Source organism: Sorex fumeus, unplaced genomic scaffold (genome assembly GCF_029834395.1).
Source record: "Sorex fumeus unplaced genomic scaffold, SorFum_2.1 ptg000042l, whole genome shotgun sequence".
In the NCBI taxonomy this organism is placed as follows: Eukaryota; Metazoa; Chordata; class Mammalia; order Eulipotyphla; family Soricidae; genus Sorex; species Sorex fumeus.
In genome coordinates this window covers 8,239,852-8,252,471 of record NW_026606099.1, presented here as the reverse complement: position 1 = coordinate 8,252,471, position 12,620 = coordinate 8,239,852, and the positions used below count along the sequence as shown (strand labels likewise).

Sequence of the window (12,620 nt, the reverse complement as noted above, 5' to 3'; positions counted from 1 at the left end):
TTTTGGCACTTGCCTTACATGCAGCCAACAAGGTTCAATCACTGGCATCACATATGGTCCCACCCCCACCCCCCAGTTGGCCAGGAGTGAACCCTGAGCAGAACCTGGTGTGGCAAAGAAACAAACAAACAGAGGAGGCTTTCCAACAAGTTCCACCTGGACAGAATAGCACCGCCATGAACCACGCATCTTCCCAACAAGACCTGGACCTCAGGATCGGGCCCCTTGTCCTGGGGAGCTTTCTTGGACAGAGGCTGCTCCTTACGGCTTTAGTTGATGCATTCTTAAAGGTTCCTGCTCTTTCACTTACTAGCCAATCTTTCATGACTCCAATCTCCTATATATTTAAGTATTCTTTTTTTTTCATGATAATTACATGCCTCGTTTACTTAGAAAATTAGAGTCTAACCCAACCACCATCACTTATAAATACGAGCTTCTATCTGTAAGAAAAAGAAACCCAACACCAGTGACATATGGTGGTGGGGTGACGTGAGGTGACCAAGCAAGACCTCGCGGCAGCTGGGCGCTGCCTCTCTCTGGCCTTCTGCTCCCCGAGCACCAAAGGAGGGGGCAGGGCAGATGATCTTCCAGTCTGTGTGCTACGGTTCTTGTATTTGGATGACAGACTGCATTGTAACAGCATCATTTTACTCAGATTGTAAACATACACAGACAGGAACTTCACAGGCTTAGCACGAGAGAATGGGTGCTTCCCGTCTCCGATCCTCTTTGGGACATCTGAACTTTCTGATTTGGCTGTTGGAGGAGTCCTGCCTGGAGACACCCACCTCGTACCAGTCCAGATGCAGAAATGTGCGAGCAGATGGTGGTCCCATTCAAGGACTGTGCAGTGCTGGTTCTCTCACCCTTCCCTCTGTATTACCTGAGTTGTACTTTAATTCCTTCCGTAGAAAGTCTCCAGTTCATGTTGATATTGGCTCAAATAATAGTGGAGGGGTTGAGGTCCTGACCTAACAGTTCTCTAGATATTGTGCTGGTGCATAACTCATATATTGGCTCAGGGGCAAGAGAGGCTCCGTATGCTGGTGGACTGGCTGCATGTTTCAGCACCTTATTGGGGCCACTCTGTCCCTCTCTGTTGAACTTAGGAACCTCAGAAGATCAACTCAGTTTGCCCACACCGTATCAAGTAAACCAATTGAGTTTCTTTTTCAATACGAAACATGATTTTTCACAACAGAGACATGCTCAAGACACATACCATGAAGTCATGGGCTCAGGTAAATGATCTAAACACATAATTAACATTTCCAAATTCCAAATCTAGTATCCGTGTCTTTAGGCCATTAGTGGTGCCCCTGGATGCCCTAGCTCTAGGAAACAGCATTCCACTTCATTGGTTCTGTGATTTGATAATGACAAGAACGCAAACTCTTAACTGTTACATCAATGTCTTTGAAATTCATTACTGCAGATGTCAACTTTTTCATAATCACTTGAATATTCATAGCATAACCTCCCTAAAACTTGTTAGTTATGAGAACTGCTAATTTCCAATTATTTCGTCTCATAGTGTTTGTACCATTTTAAATTTCCAATTATTTCGTCTCATAGTGATTGTACCATTTTTATTTATTTCTGTGAAAATTCGATTTCAACTTACCTGATTTTGAGTTTGAGGTAGTATTATAGTAGTTTTATTGCTATGAAAAATGCATGATTTAAAGCTTCATCTGGAGTATTAGATCAGATTTAAATGAGAGAGAAATGAAAATACAGTATCCATCAAACCTTTTTCCTACCTTGGTATACAGATAAACCCAAAAGCCCTTATTCTTTTCTTCAGTGATAAAAATACAGTTCTTTTGTGAGCATAGACATAATACATGGAATTTGCTTCTTTGCATGGAAAGTTATGTCCAGGGAATAGGCTCAAATTCTGTTGCTACCTTTTGGTTGATCCGAGTAAGAATGTGCATGAACTCAAGTTTGTCAGCATACTGCTTCAACTTATCACAAAGTGACTGAATGAACCAGGAATCCTTTGCCAGGAATAGTAACCAGGTGCTGTAAGATATGCATACAAGAAGTCGGGGTGCACTGATATCTTCTGACACGTCATGTCATCCTCAAAAACCACTGTCAGTCTCTATCTCACAGTCGAGTTCTTGGCAGGTCTGAATCATGAAAATTTTGGGTTTTCCAGTTAGAGTTTTACAACAATCCCCTCTGAAGAAACCTGCTAATATCTTCAGCTCTATAGGCTTCTCTGTTCCAAAAATGGTTCCTTCTTCACCATGGCTTAGAAACACACAAATAAAACTGCTCCTTTTGCTATGATCTTCTAAAAAGCACCGTACAGCAATTTCTTAATTTCCTCACTGATAAGATCATTTTTGGTCCTGACTTCGTATTTCAAGTTAGTAAATGTTTCCTTGAGTCTTGCTGCATCTACATCTGTCCAAGTCCGAGTCGATATTCCTTGGCCTTTAAAGTTTTTATTAAACACACTCCCATTTCAGGATAATCCACTTTGTAACTATTGACCAAGGATATTCCAGAGTCCACTGACTTGCTGCCTTGTATGATCTTTGGTTTTGAATTCTTTATGGATTTTGCATCTACTAAGATTTCAGAGTTCTCCATAGATACTTTTAACTGGTAATGTTCGAGGGTTACTCCTGGCGGGCTGGAGGTGGAACCTGGCTGGCCGCATGCAAGGCAAGCACCCCACCTGCTGCACTCTTGGCACTGAACCTCCTCCAAATCACATGCACGAATGCTCAAACTTGGGCTGTGCTCTCTGAAATGGTCCTATATTTAAATATTCTTGACTTCAGTTTTCATTTTTATTTATTTCTTGGTACACCAGCTGTACCTATAGTTTGCTCCTGGCTCTATGCTAAGGGACCACTTCTGGTTGTGCTCAGGGGATCATCTGCATTGCTGGGGATCGAGTCCAGGTTGACTATATACAAGACAAGTACCTTACCTACTATTACTACCTCTCTGGCCCAAAATTCTTTATTTTAAATACTAATGGTTCAAATCATTCTCTCCTGATTAGACCTTCGCCAAATACCCTGGCCAGCAATAGCCACTGAGCCCTCAGCAGGTGACCAGTATCAAATTTGTCCAAGTGAAATGGGGCCATTTTGGACCTTCCAGACTGTTTAGGACCCTATGTAGCATCAAGTAGAGTCTCCCAGTCGGTCCACAGAATCACAGGGAATAATGTTTCAAGCCTCTGAACCTTAATCATGTTTTAAGCCTCTAGATTTTGGAGTGATTGGCTATGTGCAAGATATCTGAGCCCCACACAACCCATTAGTTCTTTGGGGTCAGAGGAGTAAAGATACTTTCCTTGAGTCTCAACCTCCCAGATGAGGAAGTTGAATAACATGCCTACAATTCCTGAGCCACACAGAGCTGACCCGGCCTTCAGCCTGGTCAAACACCCTCTTAGATGCATCATCCCACTTCAGGAGCCACAAGCACCCTCCTGGGAAATAGTTTACAATCTCCCTCATCTAATGCCAAGGAGGAAGACATTCACAGGAAGGAAACAGTTGGGGAAAGGAGCCTGCAGGTGTGAGTTTGAGCCCCGCCCTTGCTACCAGGGCTTTCTTGCCCTTCAGCCCTCCTGTTCTTGTCACACTTCCCCTCTCCAGAAGTGCCTCTGAGGGGGCATTGGCCATGTCTGGAGATGGCTCCTATTGCCACCAGTGGGGGTGGAGGAGGCGTGCTACCTACCAGGTGCTACTCCATCTTAGGGGTAGAGGCCAGTGACCCCCAACAGAGCTATACTATACTGTCAACCCACAGCAAAGAATTCTGCAGCCAGCAGAGTCTATGAAGACCCAGCAGAGAAACCGTGTGGAAAGGAACCAGGACACAGCAAAGTCCCCACCCACTCCGTTCTGGGTCCACGGTTCAGCAAGCAGCACTTACCATCATTTTCACTTGAGTGCAGAGGTTCTGAGGAAATCTCCACCAGGAAGAACCCCAGAAGCCCCCACCTTCTCCCCACCCCCCATGCCCCGGCACTTTTCAGGACTCAGCACCAGGCTTGATTGGCTGCAATTACTTTATTGGAGACACAGCGTGAAACAAAGGCATGCGTGCGGGGCGGGTGCTCGCGTCACTGGCTTTGTAGAAGCTTCTGTGGCCTGAGAGGCTCTCTCCTCCTACGGGTCATGCCCCCACAGAGTTACAGACACCCTGCCCCCTGTCCCCGCCCCATCCACAGGTTCCCAAGAAGTGCCCGCAGAGAGACTCAGGGCAGGATTAGGAAGGACCAAGACTCCAGCAAAAATAACAAAAGGCAGCAGAAAGGAGTCCGCAGCACGGCAAATCGGCTGCTAGGAAAGGCTACCAGAAAGATGCCCAGGTGCCCCCAGCTCCGCCCAAGGGCGACTGGGGGATGTTGCACAGAGGGAGCGTTTGGGAGCAAAGCGCTTCGCCAAATCTGATGACAGATTCGCTGGAAGAGCGGGGGTGGGCGTGGCCTGTCGGCGAGATGGGCGTGGTCAGGGCGCGCTGGGCGTGGTCCCGCCTGCTGAGGGGCGTGGCGGTGGGCGTGGTCTTCCCTGGATGGGCGGCGGTGTGGGCGTGTCCTGGTAGGGGGCGTGGCTACGGGCGGGTCCTGGCCGCGGAGGGGGCGGGGCCGCGCCTCTTAGCATCTCTTACAGCCCACGCTGCAGGCGCTGGCCCCGCCGCACGGGGCACAGGGGGCACAGGCGGTGCCCACCACCATGTTGCCGCTGCAGGGGGCACTGCAGACGCTGGTGGTGACAGCAGGGGCAGAACCGGAGACGCAGAGATCGCCACAGACGACGCCACCGCGGGAGCTGCTGACGCCTGGGATGAGGTGGAGGGGGCGGGAGGGAGAACAGGTGTCAGGTCCTGCCACCGCCCGGCAGCTTAGGGGGCGACGCGAAATTGTCCCCTCCCCAGAGGCAGTGGGACCACCCCGGCTGGAGAAGGGGAAGAGCTACTTACAGACATTCACGGAGCCAACGCCTTCGCACAACCTGTTGGGAGAGGAGAGGGGAGACAGGTCAGCGCGGGGAGAGGTGGCCGGGGAAGGTCACCTCCAGGGCACTTGCCAAGGGGGAAGGAGCACTAGGCAGGATCCCGACCCTAGAGTAGCCAGGAGTCAACTGGACTTCCTAGGGCAGAATTCCTCGGGCATCAGGCTCCCCCGACCCAGATTTCTGCTGCGAACTTCAGATTTACTAAACCCTCCCCTCATAAATTATTAGCAGGAAAATCTACTTTGCACCGAGAGAGAGAAAGAAATCCGAAGCTGCCTGCTGCCCCAGAGTGTTTAAAGCTGGGACGAGCTGAGCTGTGAGGGGCAGGCAGGGATCCTCTTTCACTATTTCTCTTTCCCCTTGTCTGTGAATGCATTTGTGAGGCTGAGTTCTCATTTCTGGAGCTGCTCGAATTCATGCAACAAGAATGTGCCTTTAGGAGGGCAGATGTTTTTATCTCGTTTCCTCCCCATTGCGAAGCCCCTCTGTCCAAAATAATACAGCAGATCCTCAATTCAAAGTCATTTGGTTATAGTGTTGATAAGAAAAAGGAAACCTGTTCGTTTGAGCAATGCTCATTATTCAATCAGTTCATCCTATGCTTCCGTTATACATGGCTTCCCTTTAAGTCATTTTCCCAAAACTTATCTCTGATGCTCCCATCAGAGCATCCCAAAGGGGAGTGTACTATTATATTCACTGATATTTAGACTCAATAATATGTTTATAGTGCTATTAATAATTTTTAACTTGCTATCAATATCATGTTATTAATATTATATTCTGCTGTGCCTGGCTCAATCAATAGCAGTTGGATGAGTGAATGGGCTTTTAGAGTCTATTTTGAATGCCTCAGAGACTGTCCTGAACCCTAGGGTCAGAGGGCCACACAGCCATCTTGCTCTCACCCTAGGAAGGCAGTCCTGGGCTTGGGGTTGGCCCTTAAAGGCAGGAGAAGCCAAATTAAACATTTTCTAAATCGGGATGGAGAGCTGGTACAGCAGGTAAGGCATTTGCTTTGCACACTGCTCACTGGGTTTGAACCCAGGCACCCAATATGGTCCTCTGAAGCCCACCAAGAGTGACCTTGGAGTGCAAAGCCAGGAGTAAGCCCAGAGCACTTCTGGGTGTGACCAACCCCCACCCCCAAATTAAAATTCTTTAAAAATTAAAAATTTTAAATAAAGTATTGCCTTAGAGATCACCTACACCAGTGTCCTCATTTGACAGAGGGGAGGAAACTGGGACCCAGGAATAGAGAGAGGCACCAGTGAGAGGCAGGGTTGAAATTAGGGCCTCCCACTGCAACACGGTTCCTTCTGAGAGAACTGTCTCCTCAAGAGAGAAGCAGGCAGGCGCCTTTCTGAGTGTGGTGGGTGGCAGGGGTGGCAGGAGTGTGCTTGGTGATGGGAAGTAGGGTGGCCCGCATCATCGGGCCCTTTCCCAGGGAACCCCCATGCTGAGCCATCCCCAGGACACTGCAGCAGGGGACTGGCTCACCCAGATCTGTGTGCTGCTCCCACAGTCCTTTCAAGGTCCGCTCACTCTCTTAGAAAACTCCACCTGAATCTTGCACAGAGGAAACCCCACCCCTGCACCCGGCTCTCAACCAAGAGCATCTGAAGTGCCCTGTGCATGATTGAACTGCTCCCAGTCTCAGCAGCAGGACCAGGGCTTCCTATTTCAAGCCTGGGTACAAAGGCCCCTACACACAGGATCTTGCTGGCTGTTTCCTCTGGTTTCTCACCCACTGGGCTCCTGCACCCAGTTCCAGGGGTCTCACTGGGCAGAGGGAGGCTTTGGGATGGGCATGGAGGAAAGGGGAAAAATTCTCTAGTATGGTTTTGTGCTCGTAGTATGTATTCTATTGCTTTCTGGAAGAATATGGTCACTTCCAGCAAAAAGCAAACAGCAAGCAGGTTCCCAGACTTCTGCATCGATGTCCCAGACAAAGTGCCTGCTGTCTGTCTTACTAAGTCCTGCTATCTGTCTATCTAACTAAGTCCTGCTGTCTGTCTCCCCTCGGGTCCTGCCTGCTTCAATGGAACACCACAGTGGGACTGGCTATGATCTAAGAGAGTGGAGTGGGTTTACGAGACTATCTAAAGCATCCTGGTGACCTCAACCAGAGTCCTGTGACAGACAGAAGCCACAGACCTGAGGGTCCCGAGGAAGAGGAATCAAAAAGGGGGACCCCAACTCAGTGTGCATCTCAGAATCAGGAATGAGAGCCGGTTCCACCCCTGTGAAGCACATTGGCTATTGCCCCCACCCATCCTCCAGGGGCAGGAGGGACTGACAGGAGCTGTAAACACACCCCAAGGACTGACTCAAATTACCTGTCCAGCTGCAGGATGGGGAGGTTTGGAAACGGGAGTCAGGTGAGGCCGGGAGTATGAGGGAGAGGCACCTGAGAACCCAGCGACCTGGGAGAGACACTGGCTACAAAACCCACCTCTGCTCCTCGCCCTCCAGCAGGCGCCGGTAGGTGGCGATCTCGATGTCCAGGCCCAGCTTGGAGTTCATCACCTCCTGGTACTCCTTCACCAGGCACGCCATGTCCTGCTTGGCCTTCTGCAGGGCCTCCTCCAGGCCGGCCAGCTTGCACTTGGCGTCACACAGGGCCGCCTCGCCCTGCTGCTCGGACTGGGACACGGCGGCCTCCAGCTTGGAATTCTGAGGGAGGAAGGGATCGAGTGGACTGTGGGCCCTCTGTCCATTTCCCAGAGTGTCCAGTCCCTCTGCCCACTGGAAGCCCAGAAGCAGCCCCGAGCCCCTGCGGAGGTCACCCTCAGTGTCCCTCAGGGACACACCCCTGCTAACAGGAGAGCGGTGAGGGAGATCCGGACAAGGACACTCAGCCCAGGGCACCTGGCAAGCCCGCGGTCACTCTGGCCCAGGTCGAGATGACCCGTACCTGGCACTTGGCGTTCTCCACCTCGGCCGTGAGCCTCTGGATCATGCGGTTCAGCTCGTTGATCTCCTCCTTGGTGCGGCGCAGGGTCTCCCCGTGCCTGATGACGGTGGCCTTCATCTCCTCACACTGGGGCAGAGGGGACAGAGGGGCCTGAGACTCAGGATGGGGGGTCACCGCCCATCGGGAACCCCAGGTGAGAGTGTGGGTTGTGCAGTGCCCAGCTTGAGCAACAGTACATGGCAGCCCTGCTGGGAGCTGCCGGCCCTTCTCTCGCCATCCTTAGGGGCCAGGGTCCCGGGTAAGAGAAGCCTTTCGCAGTCTGTGCTTCACTGCTGGCTGTGTGGGAGCCGGGCCCGTGCCTCTCACCTTGCTGCGGTACCAGCTCTCGGCCTCGGCCCGGCTGCGGCTGGCAATGTCGTCGTACTGAGCCTTGATCTCGGCGATGATGCAGTCCATGTTCAGGTCCCGGCTGTTGTCCATCTTGACCACCACCGAGGTGTCTGAGATGTGGGCATTGAGGACACGGATCTCCTGCAGGGCAGGGGGAGGGTCAGGGGGCTGCTTGTTGCGGGGCCCTCCCCACCCGTTGCTCAGGTCTCCAGCCCTGCCCCTTCTGACAGCCTCCAAGCTCATGGCCACTCCACGTCAACCTGCAGGTGGACACGGTCCCGCGGGTTGCTGCCCAGTGTGCCTGGTCAGGCCTCACCTCCTCATACAGGCGCCGCAGGAAGTCGATCTCCTGGGTCAGGGCCTCCGCGTTGGCCTCCAGGTCCGACTTGCGCAGGTAGGCACAGTCCACGTCCTGAAAGTGGGTCTCCTTGAGCTCAGCTGGCCCCGACTGTCACCCGGTCCTGGCCCCTCACTCATTCTGGGGTCAGGGTGGCTCCACTGCATCCCCATTCCTGTCTGCATTTGACCATGCAGGGGCCTCCTCAGAAACCCCGCCTTGGAGCCTTGGTGCTGGCCTGAGTCTCTTGGGACCCCCACGGAGACTCAGTCCCCGCTGCTCTTCATAGAAGGATCCACGCAGGCTTCCCACGGCCCCGTGTCCTCCTCTGTCCAGCAGCCCCCATGCTTGACCGTCCCCTGTCCTCAAAGTTCCCACTGTGTGGGCTGAGGTGTGGCCACCACCTCAGGGCCCATGACACACCGTACCCCAAGGCATGGCTGCCATGCACAGGCACCCCCATGTCCACCCCAGAGGTGGCCAGGCCACACTGCGCACACCTGGAGCAAAGCCCACCCTGCACCTTGCATGGAGCCATCCGAGCCTGCCAGGACCACTGTCCCCGACCAAGGCTCCTCACAAGGGCTGTCCCTCTCAGGTCCCCGTCCCAGGCCCAACCCCAAGCCAGGGTCTCACCTTCTTCAAGGCCACAAACTCGTTCTCAGCTGTCGCTCTCAGGCAGACTTCCTCCTCGTACCTGAGGCAGAGCAGGGCCAGAGGTCATGTCAGCAGCCGCCTGGCACCCACCAATGCCAGCCAAAGGGTTGTGGCCCCACCCACACAGCCAGGGCCCTGAGCCCCCTGGGCCTTCCAGATGTCTTGGGATTGTCAGACCCATCATGATAGGTTGGGGGTGACAGGCCATCTGGGCCTCAGCGTCCCAGTGCTAGCCTCTCTGAGGTCTCCTCAGCACCCAGCACACTCAGGACACCCATGGGGGCCCAGCAGCCAGGCCCCTCCCTGTGTCTACCAGGCTCAGGTGTGGGGAGAGGGGCCCCAGAGACCCTGGCTCACACACTCGAGGCTGGGGGCACACAGAGTCAGCACCATCCCCCGAGGGAGCAGAGCCCCCAAGGGGTCTGGATGTCACAGGCTGGGCAGGATGGGACCCGGGGAAGCAGCAGTTGTGCCCACAGCACTCGGGAGCTGCTGGCCCCAGGGCCGGGGATCCCGGGGATCTGGGCCCTCCTCCTGGCCAGACCCTGGCACCGGCCGCTCAGAGAAAGCTCCTGCCATGCGGCCCCTGCGTCCCGCCCCCGCCCCCGCCTCCGTCCCACACTCACTTCTTCTTGTAGCCCTCCAGCACCTCCTGCACGTGGTTGAGCTCAGAGGCCAGCCTCCCGCTGTCAGCCTCCACACACTCGGCCTCCCGCCGCAGCGTCTCCACGTAGCCGGTGAACAGAGGCTCCAGGTTGCTCTCGCAGCACTTGCGGTTCTGGTAGAACTGCCACTTGGTCTCCAGCAGCTTGTTCTGCTGCTCCAGGAAGCGCACCTGCGTTGGGTGCAGACGAGGGGTCAGAGGGCTCCTCGGGCCCCTGCGCCCATGCTGGGGGGACCTGGGCCAGCGCGGGTGGCTCTAAGGAAACCCCCGGACCCGGAGCTCTGCAGGCCTTGGGCGAGGGGCTCACCTAATGGGAGTGCAGACATGGGCCAGGATGGGAGAGGCAGAACCTGTCTGATCTCCCTCCGCCCTGTCGTGAGGGTAGGCATGAGGGAACAGTCCACTCTGGGCCTCAAACACCATGTTGGGGGACGGTGTTGGCTGCTTTGCACAACTGTCAAGGCTGGTGCCGGCCCTGGGCTGACAGGCCGGTGTCTGGCTCAGTCTGATCAGTGTCTGGACTGTATGTGGCGCCTGGTCTCGGGGGACAGAGGACTTGGCCCCTCAGAGGCAAATGTTCCCATTGTGGGCACACTTGGGGTGTCTGGGAACACTTCAGCCGGATGAAGTCACGGGCTCTAGGGACAAGCTCAGCCCCTGGCCCCTGTCCTGCGCCTGAGGCCAGTGCACACTGCTGTCCCGCACCGGACAGGGGAAACTTTGTCCGCCTGGAGCTGGGCAGAGCGGGAGGGTTTCTGAAGCAGCTGCCAATTTCCTCATTTCCTCCAATGCAGAGTTTGTTTCACGTCTGCAGGGTAGCCCTTTTCTCCCAGCTCTGTCCCTCTGCACTCTCGGCTGGCCTGGACAGCCCTGCTGTGCCTCTGTGTTGTCTGCCTGTCCTGTCTGACTGAGAACTCCTGGACGGTGAGGTCTCCTGCCTCTTACTTCACCCTCACAGCTTAGCCTGAGAGTCTACGTGGAGTTGAGGACAGATGTGATCAGGGCCACGCACCTTGTCAATGAAGGCCGCAAACCTATTGTTAAGACACTTGATCTGCTCCTTCTCCTCCTGCTTCACGCACTGGGCGTTGGGGTCGATCTCCAGGTTGAGGGGCGTGAGGAGGCTCTCGTTGACAGACACGGTGGTGATGCAGGGCGGGCTGGGCCCGCACACCCCCCCGGAGCGGTACCCGAAGCTGCTTCCGCAGGAGCCGGCGCGGAAGCCCCCGCAGACGCTGCGGCTGCCGAAGCCCCCGGTGATGCCTCTGTAGCAGGAGATGCCGCGGTAGGGGGCGGCCGTGATGCAGCAGCGGCCGGGCCGGGGCCCGCAGGCCGAGGCGCAGCTGAAGGAGCTGCCACAGAATGATCCACAAGTCATGGTGTTTCTTTGGGGCCCAGAGAACTGTGAGGAGCTGGATGTCCTAGTGCAGGACCAAGAGGACTAAATGTTTACGTCTCGGGCGTAGTGGGGCCTTTATATATCCAGAAGCCTGATGCACCCGTGGGGTTAGGAGCAATTAGGCTCCATAATTGGCTTGGGTTGCTTAGCTGCTGATGCTCCTCCCTTAATGTCCCTAATTGGGACCCAACATGGCCAGATGTTTATGGCCTTTTACCCCAAACTGCACAATTTTTGTCTTCAAAGGGCCAGCTCACCTTCCCCAAATGCCCCAGTGCAATTGGCCAAAGTGAGGGACTGGAAAATGGGTTCATGAGTGATGCCAAAAGGGCATTGCTACCCTCCGAGGTCCAGGGTGAGGTCAGTGGCGCTGTCCACGGTGCTGATGGGCCAGCCCTAGAGCTTCTGGGAGTGTAGGCTTGTAATGCAGTGTAGGGTTTGTGGGTCGGAGCACTCGCTTCTCTCACACTCAGAGCCTGTTTGTTTGTTCGTTTGTTTTTTGAGTATTGGCATTTTCTTTTAATAATTTTGTAACTGAATCACCATGAGATACCCAGTTACAAAGTTGTTCATGATTGTAAGTGGGGAAAGTATTGAAAGCACACCACACACACACACACACACACACACACACACACAGGGTCCTCGGCTGTAAATCTTGCCGTTTATCAATACTTTATAAATAAATGGTGTTGCTCAAGTACCCGTGCTCAAGATGTTTGAAATGTCCAGAAATTTTGGGTCAAGTCATCATATTGCCGGTTCTCTCATGCTCATCAAAGCCCTTGACTCGGCATTCCTGTCTTTTATTTCTTTAACACTTCTTACTCCTCACTGCATACCCTCCCCTGATCTGAACAAACCACACTAATCAGAGCCTGGTTTTGTACCTCCAAAGACCCACTCTTCACAGCCTCACTCAGATACCCCTGAAAACCCAACATCTGGGGCCGAATCCCTCACCTAGACACATATTTCTGTCTCTGTCCCCTGTCTCTGTTCATCCGTCTCCCCACACAAATCTCTCTCTCTCTCTCTCTCTCTCACACACACACACACACACACACACACATATGCTTGTGCACTTACTGACCTACCCCATGTGAATACAGATCAGTGATAGGTCAATATTTTGTCCTTATTGGTCAGCCTCCACTGAGAGAAGAAGCCCTTCAAGGGTTCCATGGAACCCTGGGAGCACAGCACTGGCCCAGCGATCTCAGGAATGGCCCAGGCCCAATAAGCCACTGAGCATG

At 53.8% G+C, this 12,620-nt stretch overlaps 1 protein-coding gene, 1 non-coding gene and 1 pseudogene across 2 annotated transcripts; 1 reads left to right on the top strand and 2 right to left on the bottom strand.

Annotated features, from left to right (window-relative positions):
* Positions 1 to 1,325: 1,325 nt before the first annotated feature.
* LOC130029080 (caspase-3-like) lies at positions 1,326 to 2,616 on the bottom strand (annotated as a pseudogene).
* A 2,023-nt stretch (positions 2,617 to 4,639) lies between these two features.
* Positions 4,640 to 11,343, bottom strand: LOC130029074 (keratin, type II cuticular Hb6). Its single transcript, XM_056119946.1, has 9 exons — positions 10,978 to 11,343; positions 9,928 to 10,136; positions 9,281 to 9,341; positions 8,624 to 8,719; positions 8,284 to 8,448; positions 7,918 to 8,043; positions 7,456 to 7,676; positions 4,966 to 4,997; positions 4,640 to 4,824 (listed from the first exon to the last, which is right to left on the bottom strand). Exons 1-9 carry the CDS (start codon positions 11,341 to 11,343, stop codon positions 4,640 to 4,642), a joined length of 1,461 nt encoding a protein of 486 aa, XP_055975921.1.
* On the top strand, positions 5,825 to 5,964 carry LOC130029389 (small Cajal body-specific RNA 11). The gene has a single exon (XR_008793340.1). It is a non-coding gene; the product is annotated as a small Cajal body-specific RNA 11 (non-coding RNA).
* Positions 11,344 to 12,620: the final 1,277 nt, after the last annotated feature.

Coding starts and splice junctions, on each gene's coding strand:
- LOC130029074 (XM_056119946.1), bottom strand. CDS start 11,343: ATGACTTGTGGATCATTCTGTGGCAGCTCCTTCAGCTGCGCCTCGGCC. Junction 7,677..7,917: donor TGGAGAACGCCAAGTGCCAG/GTACGGGTCATC, acceptor TTCCTCCCTCAG/AATTCCAAGCTGGAGGCCGC. Junction 4,825..4,965: donor CGTTGGCTCCGTGAATGTCT/GTAAGTAGCTCT, acceptor ACCTCATCCCAG/GCGTCAGCAGCTCCCGCGGT.